We start from the raw sequence: 24463 nt of genomic DNA on the forward strand, positions 1-24463 counted from the left end.
TTCCTGAGAAAATCCGGACTACTTTCGCAGGAAATCAGCATGCGTATTTTTCGTGTTTTTTGTGCGTTTTTTGAGGATTTTTCGCTTTTTTTCCAGAGCTTCCCAATGCAATAATATAGCAGCAAATCCATGAAAAATCCGCAAAATTAATGAACATGCTGTGTTTTTTTCCGCGATGTGTTTTTATCGCGGAAAAAAACACAACATGTGCATCAAAATTGTGGAATGCATTAAAAATAATAGGATGCTTAATGTAAGCATTTTGTAAGCGTTTTTGCAGCAGAAAACAGCCCAAAAAACACGGAAAAAAATTGAGAAATCCGCTCCGTGTGCACAAAACATTATAGGTGATGTTTCTTTAGCACACAGGCTCTGACTGGAATATGTTGACTGATCATATGGACACTGTACTCATCTTCTAATGGTTCCATCCAGCAGAGCGACACTATAAAGACCATGTTACCTCACACCAGATCCATGCAGAACAGCATTTGAGGAATCAATGCCACAAGGAATTCAAGCTATTCGGAAGGCAAATAGGGATCAGACCCAGTACCACCTGCATAGATCTAATTTGCTCTAATGGTCTGAAAACATTACTGTATGCAGCACATGTGATTCCATATTTACCAGTCTGAGCATTCACATATGTGCTCACGGGTCCGCTACAGCGGCTGTTGCTGGCTGACACGGATGCCACAAATTCACTTCCACATGGCAGATTATAGAAAGTGCAGTTGGCCTGTTCAGATGCACAAGTCACATTCCCACTAGGTGTTGTTAAAAAGGAGGTAAAGATGTCAGAACGGTTATTCTCCTTCCAGGTGATGACTAGAGCATTTGTAGCACAGTCCGTCTCTGCATAAACATGCTCCGGTGCACAGGGGGCTGCAGAAAGAAATTGTGGCTATGAAGTAAAATCACACCTGCACCTTACAAATGTTCCAGGGAAAAAACAGGAAAGGAAAACACATAACATACCAAGTCCTAAAATGAACATGAAACTATGTAGCTTTAGGCTATCAAGAAACTACACTGCTCAAAAAAATAAAGGGAACACCAAAATCCCACATCCTAGCTATAACTAAATGAAATATTCCAGTTGTAAATCTTTATTCATTACATAGTGGAATGTGTTGAGAACAATAAAACCTAAAAATTATCAATGTAAATCACACATAATATCCCACGGAGGTCTGGAGTTGGAATGATGCTCAAAATCAAAGTGGAAAATGAAGTTACAGGCTGATCCAACTTCAGTGGAAATGCCTCAAGTCAAGGAAATGATGCTCAGCAGTGTGTGTGGCCTCCATGTGCCTGTATGACCTCCCCACAACGCCTGGGCATGCTCCTGATGAAGCGGCAGATGGTCTCCTGAGGGATCTCCTCCCAGGCCTGGGCTAAAGCATCCACAAACTCCTGGACAGTCTGTTGTGCAACGAGATGTTGGTGGATGGTGCAAGACATGATGTCCCAGATGTGTTCAATCGGATTCAGGTCTGGGGAACGAGCGGGCCAGTCCATAGCTTCAATGCCTTCATCTTGCAGGAACTGCTGACACACTCCAGCCACATGAGGTCTGGCATTGTCCTGCATTAGGAGGAACCCAGGGCCAACCGCATCAGCATATGGTCTCACAGGGGGTCTGATGATCTCATCTCGGTACCTAATGGCAGTCAGGCTACCTCTGGCGAGCGCATGGAGGGCTGTGCGACCCTCCAAAGAAATGCCACCCAACACCATTACTGACCCAATGCCAAACCGGTCATGCTGAAGGATGTTGCAGGCAGCAGATCGCTCTCCACGGCGTCTCCAGACTCTGTCATGTCTGTCACATGTGCTCAGTGTGAACCTGCTTTCATATGTGAAGAGCACAGGGCGCCAGTGGCGAATTTGCCAATCCTGGTGTTTTGTGGCAAATGCCAAGGGTCCTGCACGGTGTTGGGCTGTGAGCACAACCCACATCTGTGGACTTCGGGCACTCAGACCATCCTCATTGAGTCGGTTTCTAACCGTTTGTGCAGACATATGCACATTTGTAGCCTGCTGGAGGTCATTTTGCAGGGTTCTGGCAGTGCTCCTCCTGTTCCTCCTTGCACAAAGGCTGAAGTAGCGGTCCTGCTGCTGGGTTGTTGCCCTCCTACGGCCCCCTCCACATCTCCTGGTGTACTGGCCTGTCTCCTGACAGCACCTCCAGCCTCTGGACACTACGCTGACAGACACATCAAACCTTTTTGCCACAGCTCGCATTGATGTGCCATCCTGTATGAGCTGCACTACCTGAGCCACTTGTGTGGGTTGTAGAGTCCGTCTCATGCTACCACGAGTGTGAAAGCACAACCATCATTCAAAAGTGACCAAAACATCAGCTAGAAAGCATTGGTACTGAGATGTGGTCTGTGGTCCCCACCTGCAGAACCACTCCTTTATTGAGTGTGTCTTGATAATTGCCAATAATTTCCTTCTGTTGTCTATTCTATTTGCACAACAGCATGTGAAATTGATTGTCAAACAGTGTTGCTTCCTAAGTGGACAGTTTGATTTCACATTAATTTGATTCACTTGGAGTTATATTCTGTTGTTTAAGTGTTCCCTTTATTCTTGTGAGCAGTGTATAAGAAATGGGAAAAAGGGCATCAGGCAAAGATTGGTTACAAGATAAAAAAATATATAGTAAATCAGATTAAGATACTGTATAATGTATATGAATCAGGTCAGATTAGAAATGACCTTCTCCCATACAGGGCAGGGACACTTTCAGAAGATACCTGTGATCAGTTCCACGTCCGGGCTGCTTTCACCCTGACACTGGTCATTATATGCTGTGACGCTGACACTATAGGTGACGCCACAGCTCAGACCGGTGATATTACAGTCAGTAGATATTGTATGACAGGTGTGCACCTCGCCATCTGATGTGGTCACCAGGGCAGTATAATTAATAGACCCCGGAGTGCTGCCCCATGATACAGCAGCGACATTTGTCTGACACTCAACAGTGACCGAGACATTCAGAGGCACACAAGGTCCTGGAGGCAAAAGAAGAAGAATTACTAGTAATTATACATTACAACAGTAATATATCAAGGTCAGTGTTATCCATAAAGAGTAATACATCACACACAGTACAGTAACATCATGCTCAGGCTACTAACTGACTAAAGCTATGTTCCCATGATGAGCATTTGGTGAGTTTTTGAGGGTGCAGATTTCCTGCACCATTTCTGTACCTGTCAAAATTATGTTACTTACCTTTTTGCACTGTGTTTTAGGGGGCATTTTTACATGTGATTTAATCACTTTTTGACACTGCAGCATTTGACTTTTTTTTCGTATGTCATGTTTTACATAAAGTTGCTTTGTTTTTGATACTTCCTGATATTTGGCTTTGAAAATTTTTTATTGATACAATTATGTGCGGCTTACATGCGTTTTGTACCTGCAGACTTTCTGCATCTAAATTCTATGGGAAAAATTTGCACATAAAACTCAACGCACCCGCAAAGGAAATTGACAAGTTTCAGATTTCAAACCTGCACCGCAGGTTAGAATACACAGAGCCAAAAAAAAAGTAGGCATGAGAAATTTATACTAGCCATCCACTTTGCTTGGATTGTAAGATGCTGCAGTTTTTGGCAAATGAAAATAAACAGCATGAAAAACTCATCATAGGAATTGAACCTAAATGGTCATATGCCTATTATGCCCACATTTCCCCACAAAAGGACAGGACAAGAAAGAGAAGTGATTTCATTATGACACTTGGATTCTCATTGATACAATCAGATGTTTCTTGCCACATATCACAGTTATTAAAGGGAACCTATCATGCTCCTTCATAAGACATGTACATTTTACTCTGAAACACTGAAAACGAAGGCCAGTGACACAGTGACTACTATCCCCACCCGCACATGAATTACGTTGCAGGCTTCCTTACAGGGAAATATTTGTTCTGATGTCTAGTACAAAGTGGATGTCCAGCTTAGAACAACCTACGAGTATTTGTGCAACTAAGGGGCTTCTCACCAGCAGGTTGTAGGTATTACTTTTCCATACTCACGGCAGCATTTTCAGACATATACTGTATAAGAAGTGTATGAAATATCTTTGATTTGAAATTCCACATAGTCGTGGTTTCTCTTTTTCTATGAAGTTCCTATAGCTAAAGACAATATTTCCAACAACAACAATAAGATATTACTGAAAGCGGATCTGTCACCAGACTTCACAATATAAACTGCAATAGCTATAAAAAAAGAAATCACATAATAACGGCAGTATAATCCTAATACTAAAGGGAGCATGAAATGTTCATCATAAAGGAGTTGGCCACAACTCGGATGACCCCTTCTCAATTGCTATATTCCACCTTATGAAATAACAGTCTATGCTCACTCCTGGTGCGGCCACTACTCTAGAAATGTCAGCACAGCACAGGCTTTCCCTGGGCTTGCATGGCATTATGTCACACAAGCCCTGCAACCAATCATTCTTACGTCCTTCAGACATAACGGACATCCAGGGAAAGGCAGAGAGCAGCAACAGTTCTCACTTCTTGGGGCTGCTGGGCTTGCATGATGAGCCCCGAGAGAGCTAGTGCCATCTTAGCTGTAACGGCGCCAGCACTAAAGGCGAGTATAGACCGTTGTTATTTTATGGGGAGGAACATAGCACTTGTGAAGGGGTTGTCTGAGTAGTGCATAACCTCTTTAATATTAGCCATAATAATCTTTAAAATATATTATTCAACCATTCTAATATGGAATTTATTTCTCAACCCGATCAGATTAGACGCCTCAAGTCTCACCAGATCACACTGAAAATGCCTGTTTTGACCTTCTCTTCTCTGGGGGTGTTTGCTTTGCCAATCATAAGAAGGGAGCATCATAGAGGGGAAAATGTAAGGCTATGTGCACATGTAAAATGGTACCCTGCGGATTTTTCTGCTGCAGATTTGATAAATCCGCAGTGGAAAACCGCTGCGGATTTACCGCAGTTTTTCTGCGGTTTTTACTGCGGTTTTACAACTGCGGTTTTCCATAGGGGCAGTTGTAAAACCGCTGCACAATCCGCAGAAAGAAGTGACATGCTGCGGAATTTAAACCGCTGCGTTTCCACGCGTTTTTTTCCGCAGCATGTGCACAGCGTTTTTTGTTTCCCATAGGTTTACATTCAACTGTAAACGCATGGGAAACTGCTGCGGAAATGCTGCGGATCCGCAGCAAAATCCGCATCGTGTGCACATACCCTATGCGTTCCTCCAGAGGATTCTCTGCTACACCTACTCGGTTGAAGAGGAAATTTGCATATTGAGCTCCCTAATTTTCAGGAACCACTATCTCAACAAAGCAGTGGGGGGGATACAAAAATATTTCAAATCGGTACTTCTGCCACTTTTTAGTTTGCTGTACAGTTTCAAAATCAAACATTTTAGAGAAAGATCCTCTATAATACACAACATTTTGTAGAAAAACACCACTACAATTTAGTATGTAGCGTCTCTGAGTCCAAGCCAAAAACAGATGAAGCAAAGGTCCTTCCTTTCCATTTCCCATGTCTTTTAAATCCTGGCGAAAAAAAAAGATCACTGGCAACTGAAGAGGCTTTTTTCAAAACCCCTCCTATATGAGAATTGTTGCAGACGTTTTGCAGCTTAGAATTTGTTCCATTCATCGGTTGTTGCAGCGTGTGCTTGAATTTCTGCAATCTCCATTAAGAAGAATGGGACAGTTGTGAAATCACTCCAACATACCTGCAGCATGTGAGCCTACTCCAACATTCAATGGGTTAACCACACCTGAACTCTATAAAAAGAGAGAAGAGATACCTGTGTGTGTCAGATGTGGAGAGAGGGCTCTGCTGCTGCACGCTGTCCCAATGGACTCCACAGTCACAGAATAGACTTGTCCACACTGTATACCGCGGACAATACATGTCGTGTCTGCTGCGCTACAGTAACCTACATCCCCATTGTGCGCACTGACGGAGGCGGTATAATTCAGTCCCCCGAGGGCCGCATCCCAGGACACCACCGCGTGATCTGCCCCACAACCATACTGTAAATCTATATTACTTGCAACACATGGCACTGTGAAAAGAAAGGGAAAAGTCAGACAAATGTGAAATGTACAGTTGTGTCAGGTCTCTATCAATAATTAGAATAAAATCTGTGTTAAAATAAAACTATGCTATCACATTGAAATCGAATATCACGCACCCATTGAAGGCTATGGGTGCGTGGAAACCATTGGACTGCACTTGGATGACATCTGAGTGCAGTCCAAATTCAGCGGACTCACGGGATAGAGAAATCCTGTTCTCCATCTTCTCATTCGCACACTGTGCTCAGATTCTCTCATCAGACAGATCGGATCACACTATGCTGACCCTCAGATCACACTCTCAGAGTTGGATCATAATGTCATTTGTATTATTGTCCCGTTTCTCTGGATGAGAGAATCTACGGCCGTCTGACCCTAGTCTTAAATTATATGTTCTGTGAAATGTCAGATAATTTTAGAGAAGAATATTACTTGTGATCGTGCAGCCAGTCTCTGATTCATGCTGCCCGCAGATTGGGCAACATGAAGCAGGAGACAGGTTTCCTTTAGGCTAAATTCACACCAGTGTAGCAAAAAACATCCACGTTACATCCAGAAAACTTGTATGATATCTTTCTTATGTAATCTGTGTGCAATTTGTTTTCATACAATAGTTATTAAAAATAATGAATAAAGAGTTTCTGTGTTAAAGCATTACAATGTATCCAGAAAAATCAGATGCTACTTGGTGGCTCTATATAAAATCTGATTTTTTGTGTGCCCCCATAGACTTAAAGGGAACCTGTCACCTGAATTTGGCGGGAAAGGTTTGCGGTCATATGGGCGGGGTTTTCGGGTGTTTGATTCACCCTTTCCTTACCGGCTGGCTACATGCTGGCCGCAATATTGGGTTGAAGTTCATGCTGTGTCCTCCATAGTACACGCCTACGAGGCAATCTTGCCTCGGATTACCTTACACCCTAGGGAGGATGTCTGTCCTAAAAACGATAAACCACCAGACACGCCAAGCGAATCCAGCGGCCGATGGTAGACTTGGAAGCTGGGAGCCCCTTACGACGACCCTCGGAAATGACCAAGGCGTCCTAGTGATGAAAAGAAGCAGTTCTTGAGAGATAGACCCGGATAGCTCTGACTAGATCCAGGATGTGAAAAGACTTCTCCAGGGGATGGACCGGAGAGGGACAGAGGGAAGGAAGGACCCTTCATTAATGTGGAATGAAGAGACTACCTTAGGTAAGAAGGAAGGATCGGTTTTGAGGACCACCTTGCACTGATGTAGAACAAGAAATGGGGAAAGGAGGGCTCTGAACAGTGCATAGAACAATGTTTAGATCCCACGGCTCTATCGGAGGACAATAAGGATGTGGCAGCCGAGGGACTCCTTGATGGAAAAACTTGACCTGGGGACAATGGGCCAGATTTAGCTGAAAATGGATTGAAAGCAAGGAGACCTGACCCTTAAGGGTACTGAGTGCGAGACCAGAGGCGAGACCTGGTTAAAGAAAAATCTATATGGCAGGAAGGGAAAATGACATAGGAACGGTACTGTTTTCCTCACTCCAACAAAAGAAGGCTTTCCAGTATCTATGATAAATACGCGAAGATGCTGGCTTTCTCGCATTAATCATGGTTTGAATGACCTGAGGGGAAAACCTCCTTCAGAACGGCGGCCTCAACAGCCATGCCATTAAATTCAGAGACCACGAACTCTGGTGGAGGAGAGGGCCTTTGAGAGCAGATCTGGACAGTCTGGAAGCCTCCAGGAGGCGTCCACGAGCATGTTCACCAACTCAGTGTACCAGGTCCATCTGGGCCAGTCCGGAGCTACCAGAATTACCGGAATTCCTTCCGCCTTGATCTTTTTTACAACTCTCGGAATCAACAAAAGAGGCGGAAAAAGGTAGGACAGTTGAAATTGAGACCACAAAATTACTAGGGCATTGTAACCGATGGCTAGAGGGTCGCGGGACCTGCCTATGAACTGAAGCACCTTGTGGTTCATCTGAGGCGCCACTAGGTTGATGTCCGAGGTGCCCTATCTCTGACAGATCTGGTCAAAGATGGTGGTGTTGAGAGACCACTCGCCTGATGCGAGACCCGAACAACTCAGAAATTCGGCTACCCAATTCTCCACCCTCAGTATGTGGATGGCTGATATAGTGCGAACGTGACATTCCGCACAAAGCAGAATCCTTGTTACCTCCTCCATGACTGACTTGCTGTACACGCCACCTTGATGATTTATGTATGCCACTGGGTGACCTGTGAGCCTGTGGCGAAGGGAGAGGTAAATTGCCCTGATTTCCTGCAAATTGATAGGGAGAGTGGCCTCCTGAGAACTCCAGCAACTTTCTGCTATGTGATGGAGAAAGACCGCTCCCCATCCTAGGAGACTGGCATTGGTGGTGACGACCTGCCAGTGGAGAGGTAGGAAAGATTTTCCATGTAGAATGGAGGCGGAGAGGGTCCACCATGTCAGGGACTGCCTCACTTGGAGAAGCAGCAGAATGGGTCGGTCCAGGAAAGAGGTCCTACTGTCCCAAGCTGATAAGAGGGCCAGCTGAAGGGGACAGGTATGGAACTGGGCAAAGGGTATGGCTTCCATGGTGGCAATCATCTTCTCCAGTACGCTCATGCAGAGTCACAGGGGATGTGAAGATGGGTGTGTCAGAGCACGGATCTCTAGGCGGAGAGAGGAAAACTTCTCCTCTGCAAGGAAGATCTTGGCACGGGCAGTGTCAAACAGCATGCGCAAGAACATCAGACATCATGGCGTCAGGGAGGACTTTTCCCTGTTGACTATCCAGCCAAGACAGACAAGAGTGTCTGTAGTGATCTGGAGACTCTGACGGCAGTCTCGGTAGGACAGACCCATGATCAAGAAATTATCCAGGTAAGGGATGATGAGTATCCCCATGGAACGAAGGATTGCCATAACTGCCATAAGTTTTGTAAATTCTCTGGGGGCAGAAGTCAGGCCGATAGGAAGGGTTATGATGAATTGACAGTGCTCTTCTTGGATCGCGAACCAGAGAAATCTCTGTTGCTGGACACAAAAAGGAATTTGTAGATAAGCATCCTGAATGTCCACAGAGCAGAGAAACTACTCTGGCTCCATAGAGGAGATTACCGAACGTAGGGACTCCATCCAGAAATGACGGATCCGGACACGACGGCTCAACCATTTGAGATCCAGAATAAGATGGAGAGATCCATCCTTCTTTTGCACCACAAAGATTGGAGTAAAACCCTGAAAAGCATTAGTGACCAGGTACAATTACCCCTGTCCGTAGAAGGGAGGAAATGGCCTGCAAAAAACCTGGGACCTAAGCCGGGACTGAAAAAAAACGTCTTCCCGGGGGAGAAGAAAATTTAATTTTGTAGAGTGAACTCACAATCTCTGACCCAGGTGTCGTCAACAACCGACAACCAAGCGACCCGGAAAAGGGGAAGCTGGCCTCCTACCCTGGAAGGATTCCCGGGAGGCGGTGACCCATCACGTAGAGGAAAACCTGTTGGAGTGAGACCCAGAGGGCTTTGAGGAGCGACCCCTTGGACGCCAGTGAGGAGTTGGTTTGAAGGACAGCTTCCTCCACTACCGCTGGGCTTGGGAACAGTCCTGATGGGAGGATGTCCCTGGGGGTGAAAAAGAGCAAAACTGGAGGGATTGCTTCCTAGTGAATGGGAATTTAGGCTTAGGCTCAGTAAGAGAACTGCTCTTACCGACGGTAGCATTGGAGATTATCTATTCCAGCTTGGACCTGAAAAGCTAAGAACCCTGGAAGGAGAGGCAGGTAAGGGACTTTTTGGAAGGTGGATCCGCATTCCAAGCCTTCAGCCAAAGAATCCGGCGTATAGCAACACTGTTGCTGTTAACCCATGTAGAGCAACCGGTCGCATACAAGGACGGCGTAAGTAGATATTTGCCTGTGTGGACGATCTGGTCTGCAATGTCAGCTAGCTCATCAGGAAAAGAGCTAGAATACCCTGACAAAGCAGTCTTGCCCAGGTAGAAATGGATTTTGGCACCCAGGTGGAAGCGAAAATGGGACAGAGGGAGGCGCCGGCCGCTTCAAAAGCTGACTTAGCCAAGGATTCGATCTGTCTCTCAATGGAGTCCTTGAGAGAGGATCCGTCTGGCAGAGACAAAACAGTCTTGGAAGACAGCTGCAAAACTGGCGGATGGACTGTCAGGGAGTCTGTCCATTTGTTAATGAGGTCCATGCTAAAAGGATAAAGAATATCCAATTGCTTCCTCAGGGACTTCTCAGGGTGTTCATAGTGCATGGAAACAATTGATTCAAATTCCCTGTGGTTGGAGAATGTCCGGGAGGGACGTTTTACTTGTTTAAAGGAGACAGTGTTCCTGGGGAGGGACCTCGACTTCTTTAATATTAAGGGTTTGGTTAATCCCTGAAATAATGTTATCGACCATATCCTGTAGTTTAGAATTCTGGTCCGCGTCAGACTCAGTCTGACTGGGAATCTGGATCAGACCCCAGAGCCACCTCTGAAGAAGGGGCGTGGGATATGGGGGGCATCCTGGAGGATGTAGAAGGGCCCAGAGAACTGGATGAGGAGTTAGAAAGAGCTTGCTTCCTGGATTTAGTCCTTTATCTGTCCTTATGTGGGTGGTGGTCAGGTTCATGCGAATCACCATGAGTGCCGTTCGGAGCACTAGTGGCGGTGGACAGGTTCGGTAGGCGCTCTAGGACCTGAAACAGGGATTGAGACACCTTAGTCAGGTCAGAAAACGATTGTGACATAGCTACAGCCCACTCTGGGGGAGGGGGTCTGCTCTCGTACCGGTCGGTGGGGGCTCCTTTGATGCAGACATGATAGAAGGGCTGCAAGACTGACAGAAAGGTGAGGGCTGACTTGAGGGCCACTTCTTTTTACAGCAGATACAGGCGTATTGAATAATAGTAGGTTTAGTGCAGCAGGAAAGGGCCTCCCTAGAGTTGGGCATAAGTGGGGGCTTTGAAGATACTGCTGTGGAGGTCTAATGAAAAAAAAATAGGGTAGGAGAAAAGGCAGAGCCTACCCGATATCAGCGATGATCAAGCTGAAGCAGCATGGTCTGATGTCCCCCTGCAGGGCCTAGTGGCTGCAGAGCTGTGGCTGTAAGGAGCGGTGCCTACAGGCTGTTAGTAGGCTGCAGAGCAGATGGAGGAGTCTAAGCGTCAAACACTGTGGGAGGCATGGTCGGCCGATATACTGGCTGGTTACGCTCTGTAAGGGATCCACCTGTTAATTGGCTGGCACTCGGAGGGCGTGTACTGGCCAGGGAGGAGAGCCCTGTGACAGGCCTAAAAGTGTATGGAGAAAAATGCAGGCTTGACGTGATCACGGGGGAATGTGGCCAGGTATGGCCGGAAGACAGAGAGAGCCATCTCATTTGGTAAGAAAACGAGCAAACAGGAAGGAGCGCGGTGAGAGGTCAGCGAGCTGGAAGGGGGGTGTGGCTGGAAAATGGGGTGTTAACAAAAGCCCAAAGCCGGCCATTAAATGTGATAGAAATGGCCTGGACAGGCACTGTGGCGCACCGGCGCCCGCTGTGTGCTGTAATGGGGACCACGGAAAGGACAGAGACTTACATTAAACGCGAGTCCAAAATCCTTCTTTGCCCTTGAGGATGAAGTCAGGAGCCCCCGGGTAGGTGAGGGTGACTGGAATAAAGCATCCTTCTTCCCACACCGTCCTGGGTCCAGACGGTGCAGAAAACAAAGTCAACCCCTAACAAAGCAAGGGGAAGGCCGCCTCCGGTGACCACCATCTTTCTCCCAGACCGCTCCGAGGAGGGGTGTGGGGTGGCGAAAATACTAGGACCAGCCGCCGGGAATCATCCTGAAGCACCATGAGGTGACAGGGGATTAGGTGCTGCCCTGCGGGTCCGAGAGTGGACGATTTGGGTGACACCATACTGCTCTCTCGATCACACAAGAGTGGGAAATCTGCACCCTGTTACCCTGTAGAAGGAAAAATCCTGGAAATAATTTATAAAAAACACAACAGGTAACCTGAAAAGTAAAAGACACACCTGCTTTGTGCCAGTCAGTGGGTGTGTACTTCTGAGAAGGAGCTATTTTCCTTTTTTTGCATAGTGTCAGCCTACTAGCGACAGCAGCATACACCCATGGTTACCTGTGTCCCCCAATGAAGCGATAAAGAAATATGTTCATGTCTCTGAGTGTCTATCATGACCATAATCTTCCTCAGGCCGGTTTCACACATCAGTGTCTCCGGTACGTGAGGTGACAGTTTCCTCACGTACCGGAGCCACTGACACACGTAGACACATTCAAATCAATGCATCTGTGCAGATGTCATTGATTTTTTGCGGACCGTGTCTCCGTGTGCCAAACACGGAGACATGTCAGTGTTCGTGGGAGCGCACGGATAACACGGACCCATTAAAGTCAATGGGTCCGTGTAAAACATGTGCCGCACACGGACGTTGTCCGTGTGCAGTTCGTGTGCCGTGCAGGAGACAGCGCTACAGTAAGCGCTGTCCCCCCCACTGGTGCTGACGCCGCGATTCATATCTTCTCTGCAGCAATGTTTGCTGTAAAGAAGATATGAACAATCCTTTTTTGTTTTTGTTTCTCGTGTTTAAAATAAAGGTCCATGTCCCCACCCCCTGTGCGCCCGCCCGCTGTTCTTAAAATACTCACCCGGCTCCCTCGCTGGCTGGCGCTGCTTCCTGTCCTGGCCGCACCTTCTACTGTATGAGCGGTCACGTGGGGCCGCTCATTTACAGTGATGAATATGCGGCTCCACCCCTATGCGAGGTGGAGCCGCATATTCATGACTGTAATCTGCGGCCCCACGTGACCGCTCATACAGTAGGAGGTGTGGCCAGGGCAGGAAGCAGTGCCAGCCAGCGAGGGAGCCGGGTGAGTATTTTAAGAACAGCGGGCGGGTGCACAGGGGGTGGGGACATGGACCTTTATTTTAAACATGAGAAACAAAAAAAAAAAGGATTATTCATATCTTCTTTACAGCAAACGCTGCTGCAGAGAAGATATGAATCGCGGCTTCAGCACCAGATGCAGGGGACAGCGCTAAACTTTAGCGCTGTCTCCTGCACGGTGCGTATGGTACCCAGTGGTCATACGGGTGGCGCACGTGTGTCACACTGATGTGCCACAGAAACGCACGGGCACACAGACACGGATAATTCCGGTACCGATTTTTCCGGTACCGGAATTACAGTGGGGCAAAAAAGTATTTAGTCGGTCAGCAATAGTGCAAGTTCCACCACTTAAAAAGATGAGAGGCGTCTGTAATTTACATCATAGGTAGACCTCAACTATGGGAGACAAACTGAGAAAAAAAAATCCAGAAAATCACATTGTCTGTTTTTTTAACATTTTATTTGCATATTATGGTGGAAAATAAGTATTTGGTCAGAAACAAACAATCAAGATTTCTGGCTCTCACAGACCTGTAACTTCTTCTTTAAGAGTCTCCTCTTTCCTCCACTCATTGCCTGTAGTAATGGCACCTGTTTAAACTTGTTATCAGTATAAAAAGACACCTGTGCACACCCTCAAACAGTCTGACTCCAAACTCCACTATGGTGAAGACCAAAGAGCTGTCAAAGGACACCAGAAACAAAATTGTAGCCCTGCACCAGGCTGGGAAGACTGAATCTGCAATAGCCAACCAGCTTGGAGTGAAGAAATCAACAGTGGGAGCAATAATTAGAAAATGGAAGACATACAAGACCACTGATAATCTCCCTCGATCTGGGGCTCCACGCAAAATCCCACCCCGTGGGGTCAGAATGATCACAAGAACGGTGAGCAAAAATCCCAGAAGCACGCGGGGGGACCTAGTGAATAAACTGCAGAGAGCTGGGACCAATGTAACAAGGCCTACCATAAGTAACACACTACGCCACCATGGACTCAGATCCTGCAGTGCCAGACGTGTCCCACTGCTTAAGCCAGTACATGTCCGGGCCCGTCTGAAGTTTGCTAGAGAGCATTTGGATGATCCAGAGGAGTTTTGGGAGAATGTCCTATGGTCTGATGAAACCAAACTGGAACTGTTTGGTAGAAACACAACTTGTCGTGTTTGGAGGAAAAAGAATACTGAGTTGCATCCATCAAACACCATACCTACTGTAAAGCATGGTGGTGGAAACATCATGCTTTGGGGCTGTTTCTCTGCAAAGGGGCCAGGACGACTGATCCGGGTACATGAAAGAATGAATGGGGCCATGTATCGTGAGATTTTGAGTGCAAACCTCCTTCCATCAGCAAGGGCATTGAAGATGAAACGTGGCTGGGTCTTTCAACATGACATTGATCCAAAGCACACCGCCAGGGCAACGAAGGAGTGGCTTCGTAAGAAGCATTTCAAGGTCCTGGAGTGGCCTAGCCAGTCTCCAGATCTCAACCCTATAGAAAACCTTTGGAGGGAGTTGAAAGTCCGTGTTGCCAAGCGAAAAGCCAAAAACATCACTGCTCTAGAGGAGATCTGCATGGAGGAATGGGCCAACATACCAACAACAGTGTGTGGCAACCTTGTGAAGACTTACAGAAAACGTTTGACCTCTGTCATTGCCAACAAAGGATATATTACAAAGTATTGAGATGAAATTTTGTTTCTGACCAAATACTTATTTTCCACCATAATATGCAAATAAATTGTTAAAAAATCAGACAATGTGATTTTCTGGATTTTTTTTTCTCAGTTTGTCTCCCATAGTTGAGGTCTACCAATGATGTAAATTACAGACGCCTCTCATCTTTTTAAGTGGTGGAACTTGCACTATTGCTGACTGACTAAATACTTTTTTGCCCCACTGTATCTGGACGTGTGGGACTGCCCTCACTGTGGTCACCACGCTGCTTCTCTTCCTGTCAGGCCGACTCACTGAGTTTGTGTCTTTATCATCTGCACTAAAACTTATTGTATATACGGTCATGCCCAAAAGTTTTGAGACTGGCACAAACTTTGGATTTCACATTTTGATGCTTCAGTGTTTTTTGATCTTTTGGTCGAATGTTTCTATGGTTACAATTGCCAGTATATCATACGTTTTTACACTTTTATTAACAAAGACATCAAATTTATGCAAAGACTCAATATTTACAGGGTTGGTGCTTACTTTTCAATCCTTCTACGCACTGGCAAGGTGGATCACAGAAGTGGTGATATACACCAAGCACTGATTAGACAAGAATGGGGAGTCATCAGTCAGGATTTGGCCCAGAAGGTGATATCCAGCATGTCAGGGTGAATTATAGAATTGTAAAAAAAAATAATGGATAGAGCTTTAAATATTGAGTCTTTGCATAAATTGATGTAGTTATCAAGAAAAGTTTGAAAATTCATGAAAATCCTTTTAATTTTGCTTCAGTAACCATAGAAACATCTGACTAAAAGATCTATCAACAATGAAGCAGCAAACTGTGAAAACCGAAATTAATGTAAGTCTCGAAACTTTTGGCCACGACTGTAGATGTTACCTAGTATAGAAAGTGGGGTCAGTCTGGCATTTAATATATATGACCCTGACATTTTTAGCTCCAACATTCCAACCAAGCCCTGTATAGTAAATAGGTATTGAGAACAGGATTGCTAAAAAAAAAAAAAATTGATTTCCGGATGTAAATCAAAAAATGGAGTTGAGTTTATACCTTTAGAAATGACCCACATGGTCCATATTAAGGTTGAGTGACATCCCACATACCTGTGTGAAAGGTAATGGCCGAGCTTACTGTACTGCTGCATAACTTTCCAGCGGCAAGAATAGTTGCCTGATAAGTGAGCCCACATGGCAGTTGGGTGAAGTTACAGGAAGAGTTGATGGTGTTGCAGTAATACTGCTCCATCTGAGGCCCGGTGATCACTGCAGTGTAATTGTCAGCTCCAGCTACAGCACTCCACGATACGATTGCAAAATCAGATTCACAGTCAACCTTAGTTTGTAGCTCAGTCGGCACACAAGGCACTAAAATAAAGAATAATCAATGCATTTGTAGCATAAGTAGAATTATACATTTCACCAATTCTTTAAGGAAACCAAACAGAATTTGCATGGTGTCCCGCATTATCGAGGTTCCTTCCCTGGACAGTTTTCTTATAAGATGAGAAAATAGGATGTTTGATCGGGAAGCACATGGAATATCTGTGACATTAAATAACTGGACACAGCACCGGTACCTTGCTACCTCACTGATGGCGGTGGAGCTAATCAGCCACGTTATTAAGCTATACAATTCATTGGTTGAGTCTGATCACCTGCGTAGAGCTCGGCTGAGGAGCTGGGTGCACTCGGACATTCACTGCCGAAGGCTGTCACCGTCACGTTGTAGCTCCGTCCACACTGCAGACCTGTGATTTCACAGACCGTATCGGTACCATTACACGCAGAGCGTTCTTCTCCCACTGATATCAAACTGGATCCATATCTCAGGGCTCCAGGGGCTTCATCCCAGGTTACAAGGGTTGAGCGATTTAAGCAGTTGATGTTGGAGACCACATTCTGCGGCTGGCAAGGACCTATGATAATGGATATTAATTGGATATAAAATGTATTATCCATGGTAAAAGTAATCGTTAAAAGGAATCTGACACCAGGTTTTTGCCACCTAATCTTAGATCAGGAAAATTCAGAGGCAGAGGCCCAGTGATTATTGGGCTGCTTGCTGTAGTTTTGATAAAATTACAGTTTTATCAGCAGGAGATTATCACTTTAAGGCCGGGGTCACACTTGCAACTGCAATGCGAGAAACTCGCCTCAATACCCGGCACTGCCACCGGGGGTTCAGACCAGAGCATTCAGCTGCATAGAAATACATGCAGCCGCACACTCCGGTCCCGTATTGATGCGCGAGTTTCTCGCATTGCAGTTGCAAGTGTGATCCCAGCCTAAGACTATAAAACCTGCAGCCATGTAGTCCTCCATATTCAAATGCCCTGTATAACCCTACTAAAACAATTGATTGGCAGATTTTTGCCTATGCACAGTGTACATAGAAAGCTGCCAATCAGTGATGTGATGTGGCCGGGGTTATACAGAGCTCTGCATTTAGAGAACTGCTAGATCTGCAGAAGAGAAAACAGTGATGTTATCAAAACTACAACAAGCAGACCAGTAAGTGACACATCGCTGGAATCAGGGACTCTATCCCTACTTAATGCCGCTCTCCGATGGGGCGCAAAAACCAGGTGACAGATTCTATTTAAAAACATGACTTATTCAGTGTTACCAGAAGTAAGTGTAACAGGGGCAGATGGCAGACCACTGCACTGTTTGCTGATGGCAGTCACCGTCACACTGTATGTCTGACCACATTTTAGCTCATTGATTACACACGCAGTATCTTCTGTTTCACAGGAATATAAGTCTTTTGGACCAGTCACATTGGCAACATATCTGATGGCACCAGATGTTTGACCCCAGGACAGGGTAGCAGAATTGTTGTAGCAGATGAGTTTGGGTACTTCTTGCACTGGAACACAGGGAGCTGGAAAAGAGAATGATAAGATATTTAGTATCCAAGTTATACTTTCTTACAGAGGACCTAAAGAATAGACGTGTCAGTTTTATGAAATACAAACATTCCCCATAACATAAGACATGTGGAAGTATCTGCAGTGTGCCGTTTCTCTGTTACTCCTCCTGCAAATGTAGGAATTAATTGATAATTAGGGACAACCATTCCCATTGTCAGTGGGGTATATGTCCCTACACGATAAGAACAAAGTTTACCAGCTCCCGTATATTGGCTGTGAAGATCCTCGACATGGAAAGCAGAAGCCCGGCTTGGCTTGAGATGCCGACAACGCAAACGAAGGTATCCAGAAATTCGGATATAAAACTTCTCCAATTTAGTAGTACAGCATAAACGGTTCCAGGTATATTAAAAATATTCCATCAAGGCAAAAATCAACGCATTTCGGGCAGAACTCTCCAGGGGCGAACACAGACTGCAAAGGGCCCCTGTGCAAGAAATCTTTCTGGGCCCAACCATCATACTGCAAGGAAGTTACATATAGATTGTACTATTTATTACTAGTTTAGAACAGAATTATCAAATCTAAACAATAAATGTAAGTTCTTTACTTAACAACTGAATATAACACAAGCAGCCATGCCATCGATACGTCTTATTTAGATGTGTTATCACTTACCAAGTACTACAGACTCCCATTACTTTACATATTGGAGGAAATAATACTGTAGTTAGAAGAAATTGATTTTTTTTTTTCAAAACTAAGGGATTATCCAAGACTGTTATTTTTTTTTTTTTTTACTATGTGCCTAGTAACTAACATGCAGGATGTTGTAACTACCTGCCTGTTCTTCCCAGTGCTGGTATAGAGGGTCACAGACGGCTTCTGCTTGTGATTCTGCCGCTTCACAACATCAACAGAGCATCTCTTTTTTTTTTCTGGGATGCTCTGTTGATGATCGTCATGATGATTGACAAGAGGTTCTCCCCGGAGAAGCCACTGAATCGCCGTCAGGAGCAGTCTGTGACCACTGTCTGCCACCAGAGATTGTCGCTGGGCAGAACAGACAGATAGTTAGAAATTACTCGCCTGTTTATTCTTAGATCCCCAGTAAAAAAAATATATATACTGTATATTATTCTTGAAAGTAACCCTGTCATTTTATTTAGTATTATAACAATTAATTTTTGTTAAATAAACAATAGGCACTGCAAACAGCTTGTGATTGGTGGGGGTCTGGGTCCTGAGACCCCCACCAATTGTTCAAAACACCTTCTCTTGTAGACAGCACACACATAGAACAGGGTGAATAGTAATTCTATGGGTCCACACGCTATATGTACGTGTTGCTTACAGCAGCAGCACCCTTCAGAACGGTGTTTTGAGCGATTGGCAGAATCTCAAGACCTAGACACTCACTGATCACAAGATATTTGCAATGAGCTTTAAGTGGTGAAAAAATATGAAAAAAAAATTAAATGGTTTGTGTCACATAACATCGTAAGTTTTACATCGACGGAGTGATGAGAGAGCTGTTTTTTGTATGTCAAGCTGAAGTTTTTTTGGATTTTTATTTCATTTTGGGGGGAGGAAATGTGGTGACCAAAGAAAAGCAAATGTGGCATTTAGTTTTTTTTCTCTGCGTAGCGTTATTTGTTAACATTATTTTTTTTTTTTCATTTCTTCCAGCTCCCGTGACAACCTAATAGCACCCCAAAATCTGGAGAGAGGGTGATGGGAGCATTTGCATGAGTGCGCAGCCTATCATATCATATAAATGCTATTGTCAGTTATTGGCAGAGGCATTTAAATGGGTAAACAGCAGTGATGAGAGCGATCTCCAGTCGCTGCTGTTGCAGCTAGAAGTTGGCTGTGTAGTGCTGGCTGCACCTGCTGAGTATGGTGCAGGCTGAGCTCCAGAGCTCATATCATAATAATAATCTTTATTTATATAGCGCCAACATATTCCGCAGCGCTTTACAGTTTAACAGCTTCAATCACAACAGTCATAAGTAACAATGTTAACAATACAATAATTAAAGCAACACAAGACGACCCTGCTCGTGAGAGCTTACACTCTACAATGAGGTGGGGAGATACAAAATACAGGTGTGTATTTACAATCATGGTCCAGCCATCTTCAGATTGAATGAGCAACACACAAACAAAATAACTGATTAGGGAACATGATAGGCCGCTCTGAACAAATGTGTTTTGAGGGAGCGCCTAAAACTATGCAAATTGTAGAATGGGAGAAGTCTTGTAGTCGGGAGTGGGAGGTACAGATTAGTGCAGAGGTTAGTCGAAAGTCATTTGCAGAGCGCAGTGGTCGGTTAGGCCGATAGACAGAAATGAGGGAGGAGATGTAAAGGGGTGCCGCACTGTAAAGAGCTTTGTGGGTGAGAGCAAGTACCGTACTTTGAATTGTATCCTGTAATGAACGGGCAGCCAGTGTAATGACTGGCGAAGAGCGGACACGTTTGAGTAACGATTAACTAGATAGACGACCCTGGCTGCTGCATTATCATACATGGGGTCCCAACTAAAGACATACTGTTATGCCCTATGCCAGGAAGGGGGTGGCCAGGCCTGGGAGAAATTATTGGCTTAATGAGATGACTCTTTAGCACAGGCACCATACTGACTGAATATACAACTGTTTGAATGAGCCCTGATACAACCCTTAAGATACGAACTTAAAGGGGTTAACCAGGCAAATTATGCATCTACAGACTGCTAAATCATAACAATGTGCAGAGCACAGGCTGTCACAATTCTCATTTATGTGACCGCTGTGAAGCAGTGACACCTGTTACAGCTAGGGGGTGCTGTTTGTGCTCTCCAGAAAGCTCACGGAGGCATAGTGAGGCCATGAGGGTGTACTGCAGACACAGGTGTGGCTGTAATTAGAATAGTGAAGCAGTGACTGTGATTAAAAGCCCTGTAGTAGAGGGGGAGGTGTGTCAGTATTGGTTTGGAGGCAGACAGAGCATTTCTCTGCAGAGCTCTTTCTGTGTGGAGCAACACATGGGCAAAAGGAACTGACACCCTGCTGTTATGACCTGGTGGTCAGGACAATAATGGACCTGGTGGTTAAGAGCACACGGAATGACCTGATAGTTACTGATAATAAGGACGAGCTCTGGGACGTGGGAACTCTGCTGACCGCAATCCCTAATCCTATCAAACACACTAGAAATAGCCGTGGATTGCGCCTAACGCTCCCTTTGCAACTCGGCACAGCCTAAGGAACTAGCTAGCCCTAAAGATAGAAAAATAAAGCCTACCTTGCCTCAGAGAAATTCCCCAAAGGAAAAGGCAGCCCCCCACATATAATGACTGTGAGTAAAGATGAAAATACAAACACAGAGATGAAATAGATTTAGCAAAGTGAGGCCCGACTTACTGAACAGACCGAGGATAGGAAAGGTTACTTTGCGGTCAGCACAAAAACCTACAAAAAGACCACGCAGAGGGCGCAAAAAGACCCTCCGCACCGACTCACGGTGCGGAGGCGCTCCCTCTGCGTCCCAGAGCTTCCAGCAAGCAAGACAACAATAAAGATAGCAAGCTGGACAGAAAAATAGCAAACCAAAGAAATACAAGCTGGAACTTAGCTTCTGCTGGGAAGACAGGTCACAAGAACGATCCAGGAGTGAACTAGACCAATACTGGAACATTGACAGGTGGCATGGAGCAAAGATCTAAGTGGAGTTAAATAGAGCAGCCAGCTAACGAATTAACCTCGTCACCTGTGGAAGGAAACTCAGAAACACCCACCAGAGGAAGTCCATGGACAGAACCAGCCGAAGTACCATTCATGACCACAGGAGGGAGCCCGACAGCAGAATTCACAACACCCTGCGTCCCGGGCTGTCTTGTGTTTGCCAGGCCGCAATCCGGAGGATAGCTTGAGGTGCATGGCGTGAGTAAAGAGACTTGGTATCGGCGCCCCAGGGAAACTGGACAGAGGGAAGTCCGGCCTGTGTAGGGACTGCAAATTAAAGCTAGTTACTGTGTATTTCTGATGGACTGTGTGAAGAAGCCGTGTACTGTGTATTTTCCTTTGCCCTGGATGAAGAAGCCATTTACTGTGTATTGCTAATAGACTGTGTAAAGTAACACAATAAAGGAACATTTTGTTTGAACTTGCTTAGGTCACTGCCATTTCACTGCGTATGGTCCTACCGCTGCATTACCCTCATGTACGCAATTTGCATAATTGTGGTCACATGCTGAGTAGTTGCCTTCGGTCACGTGCTGAGTAGATGCCTTCGGTCACGTGCTGAGTAGATACCTTTAGTTTCGGTCATTTGCTGAGTAGATGCCTTTGGTTCCAGTCACGTGCTGTGTAGATGCCTTCGGTTTCAGTCACATCCTGAGTAGACGCCTTAGGTTTCAGTCATGTGCTGAGTACATGCCTTTGGTTTTGGTCAAGTACTGAGTAGACTCCTTCGGTTTCAGTCATGTACTGAGTAGACTCCTTTGGTTTCAATCACGTGCTGAGTAGATGCCTTCGGTTTTGGTCACGTGCTGAGTAGATGCCTTCGGTTTTGGTCAAGTACTGAGTAGATGCCTTCAGTTTTGGTCAAGTACTGAGTAGATGCCTTCGGTTTTGGTCAAGTACTGAGTAGATGCCTTCGGTTTTGGTCAAGTACTGAGTAGATGCCTTCGGTTTTGGTCACATGCTGAGTAGGTGCCTTCGGTTTTGGTCGCATGCTGAGTAGATGGCTTTGGTTTCGTTCATGTGCTGAGTAGATGCCTTTGGTTTCGTTCATGTGCTGAGTAGATGCCCTCGGTTTTGGTCACATGCTGAGTAGATGCCTTTGGTTTCAGTCACGTGCTGAGTAGATGCCTTCGGTTTTGGTCAAGTACTGAGTAGATGACTTCGATTTTGGTCAAGTACTGAGTAGATGCCTTTGGTTTTGGTCACATGCTGAGTAGGTGCCTTCGGTTTTGGTCACATGCTGAGTAGACGGCTTTGGTTTCGTTCATGTGCTGAGTAGATGCCTTTGGTTTTGTTCATGTGCTGAGTAGATGCCTTCGGTTTTGGTCATGTGCTGAGTAGATGCCTTCGGTTTTGGTCACGTGCTGAGTAGATGCCTTCGGTTTTGGTCACGTGCTGAGTAGATGCCTTCGGTTTTGGTCAGATGCTGAGTAGATGCCTTTGGCTTCTTTCATTACGAGAGAACTGAGAGAAGTTGGATGAAAATAGTCTGCACGTGACTATAAGGCCGGGGTCACACTACAGCGTAATACGGACGAGTGCTAAGTGATAAAAAATCACATAGCACTTGGACCAATATTAATCTGTGGGGCAGCTCCGATCATCTGTTTTTTTCTTGTCCGTATTATACTTGCGAGTGAAATCGCAGCATGCTGCGTTTGTCCACGTATCTTAGCTGAGAAACACCATTGCAAGTCTATGGGTGCGAGAAAAATCGCACAACACATGGAACATGCGTGTGACTTGCGAGAAATTCTCAGGCATTGGGCAGGTGACAGGAAATTGGCTCAGCCATTATTTGTTCATTTTGCAAGTGTGTGAGAAAATCTCAGCATACGGATGACACACGGATACTTTTTTGAGAAAAAAAACGCATCCTGGCATTGCACACAGATGACATACGAAGAACATTTGTGCGATTCTCAGCAGACAAAATCGGACAGATTTTTTATACATTGTGTGTGACTGCAGCCTAAGTATGCAAATCATATACAAGCGATCACGCGGCTGCCCACTCGCACCGAGAATCATGACTGCTAGTGCATGTCACTGGCAGGTCGCATTTGTGGATGTGTGATGGACAATTTCCTCTGGTGACATGTTCATATAGAAATTAACTTTATATTTTTTAAAACAGTACACTACAGAGTTTCTACATGAGACGCTGCGTGTCTCACCGTCCTGTAAGTCTGGTCCACAGTCGTCTTCTGCCGAAGCTTCCCCCTCTAAGCTGTGACTCCAGGGCACGGAAGACACCTGAATATCATCCCCTGTCAGCCAATCACAGATGGGCTTATAAAGTCTGTGATTGGCTGACAGGCAATGAGGCACAAATGTCACTGTCACTATAACTTAAAGGGAACCTGTCACCCCCAAAATCGAACATGAGCTACGCCCACCGGCATCAGGGGCTTATTTACAGCATTCTGTAATGCTGTTGATAAGCCCCCGATGTATCCTGAAAGATGAGAAAAAGAGGTTAGATTATTCTTACCTGGGGGATGGGTCTGATCTGATGGGCGTCGCGGTCCGGTCTGGGGCCTCCCATCTTCTTACGATGACATCCTCTTCTGGTCTTCACGCTGCTGTTCCGGCGCAGGTGTACTTTCTCTGCCCTGTTGAGGGCAGAGCAAAGTACTGCAGTGCGCAGGCGCCGGACCTCTCTGACCTTTCCCGGCGTAGAATGCTGTAGATAAGCCCCTGATGCCGGTGGGCTTAGCTCATCTTCGCTTTTGGAGGTGACAGGTTCCCTTTAATAAAGCTGTATGGGGGGGCAGTGAGGAGACCCCTTTATACTGATCACATGGTTAATGTTCTGCTTCAGTGACCTTCTTCCCAGCACCTATCCCCTCTTCTCATACCCTCAGGTCAGCAGCACGGCACAGACAGGTGTCAGAAGCAGAGGGAATCACAGTGTGACGCTCCATGTGACGCTCCGTCCTCCCCGCATCCTGGAGAGGCAGGGCCCCTCGGCATAATCATCTGTAGTGTGCAGCAGAGTGGGCCGGCCTCTCCTGTTAGCGCTGATGCTGACGCCGCCTTGGTGATGAATTATGCGCCTCCATTAGTTCTTCTTGGGCTCCTTCCTGCTCGGGCCCCAATGCAGCTGCACCAGCGGTATGTCCATCCCTGGAACTGTGCTTAGTTATGGTAAGGACAGTTCTGTCCAACACATCAGTTTATACCTGGATACAAA

The 24463-nt window shown here is 45.7% G+C and overlaps 1 protein-coding gene across 1 annotated transcript in view; it reads right to left on the reverse strand.

Moving 5' to 3' along the window:
• LOC138647933 (uncharacterized) overlaps positions 1–24463 on the reverse strand; it is a 231689-nt gene that overhangs the window by 151550 nt on the left and 55676 nt on the right. The window contains exons 7-12 of the mRNA XM_069737312.1: positions 17294–17551; positions 16323–16583; positions 15772–16032; positions 5831–6091; positions 2769–3029; positions 631–888 (exon numbers count right to left, since the gene is read on the reverse strand). Coding sequence (XP_069593413.1) covers positions 631–888; positions 2769–3029; positions 5831–6091; positions 15772–16032; positions 16323–16583; positions 17294–17551 — 1560 coding nt within the window. The remainder of the gene's footprint in view (positions 1–630; positions 889–2768; positions 3030–5830; positions 6092–15771; positions 16033–16322; positions 16584–17293; positions 17552–24463) is intronic.

The sequence above is a fragment of the Ranitomeya imitator genome, chromosome 8 (assembly GCF_032444005.1).
Source record: "Ranitomeya imitator isolate aRanImi1 chromosome 8, aRanImi1.pri, whole genome shotgun sequence".
NCBI classification, from domain to species: Eukaryota; Metazoa; Chordata; class Amphibia; order Anura; family Dendrobatidae; genus Ranitomeya; species Ranitomeya imitator.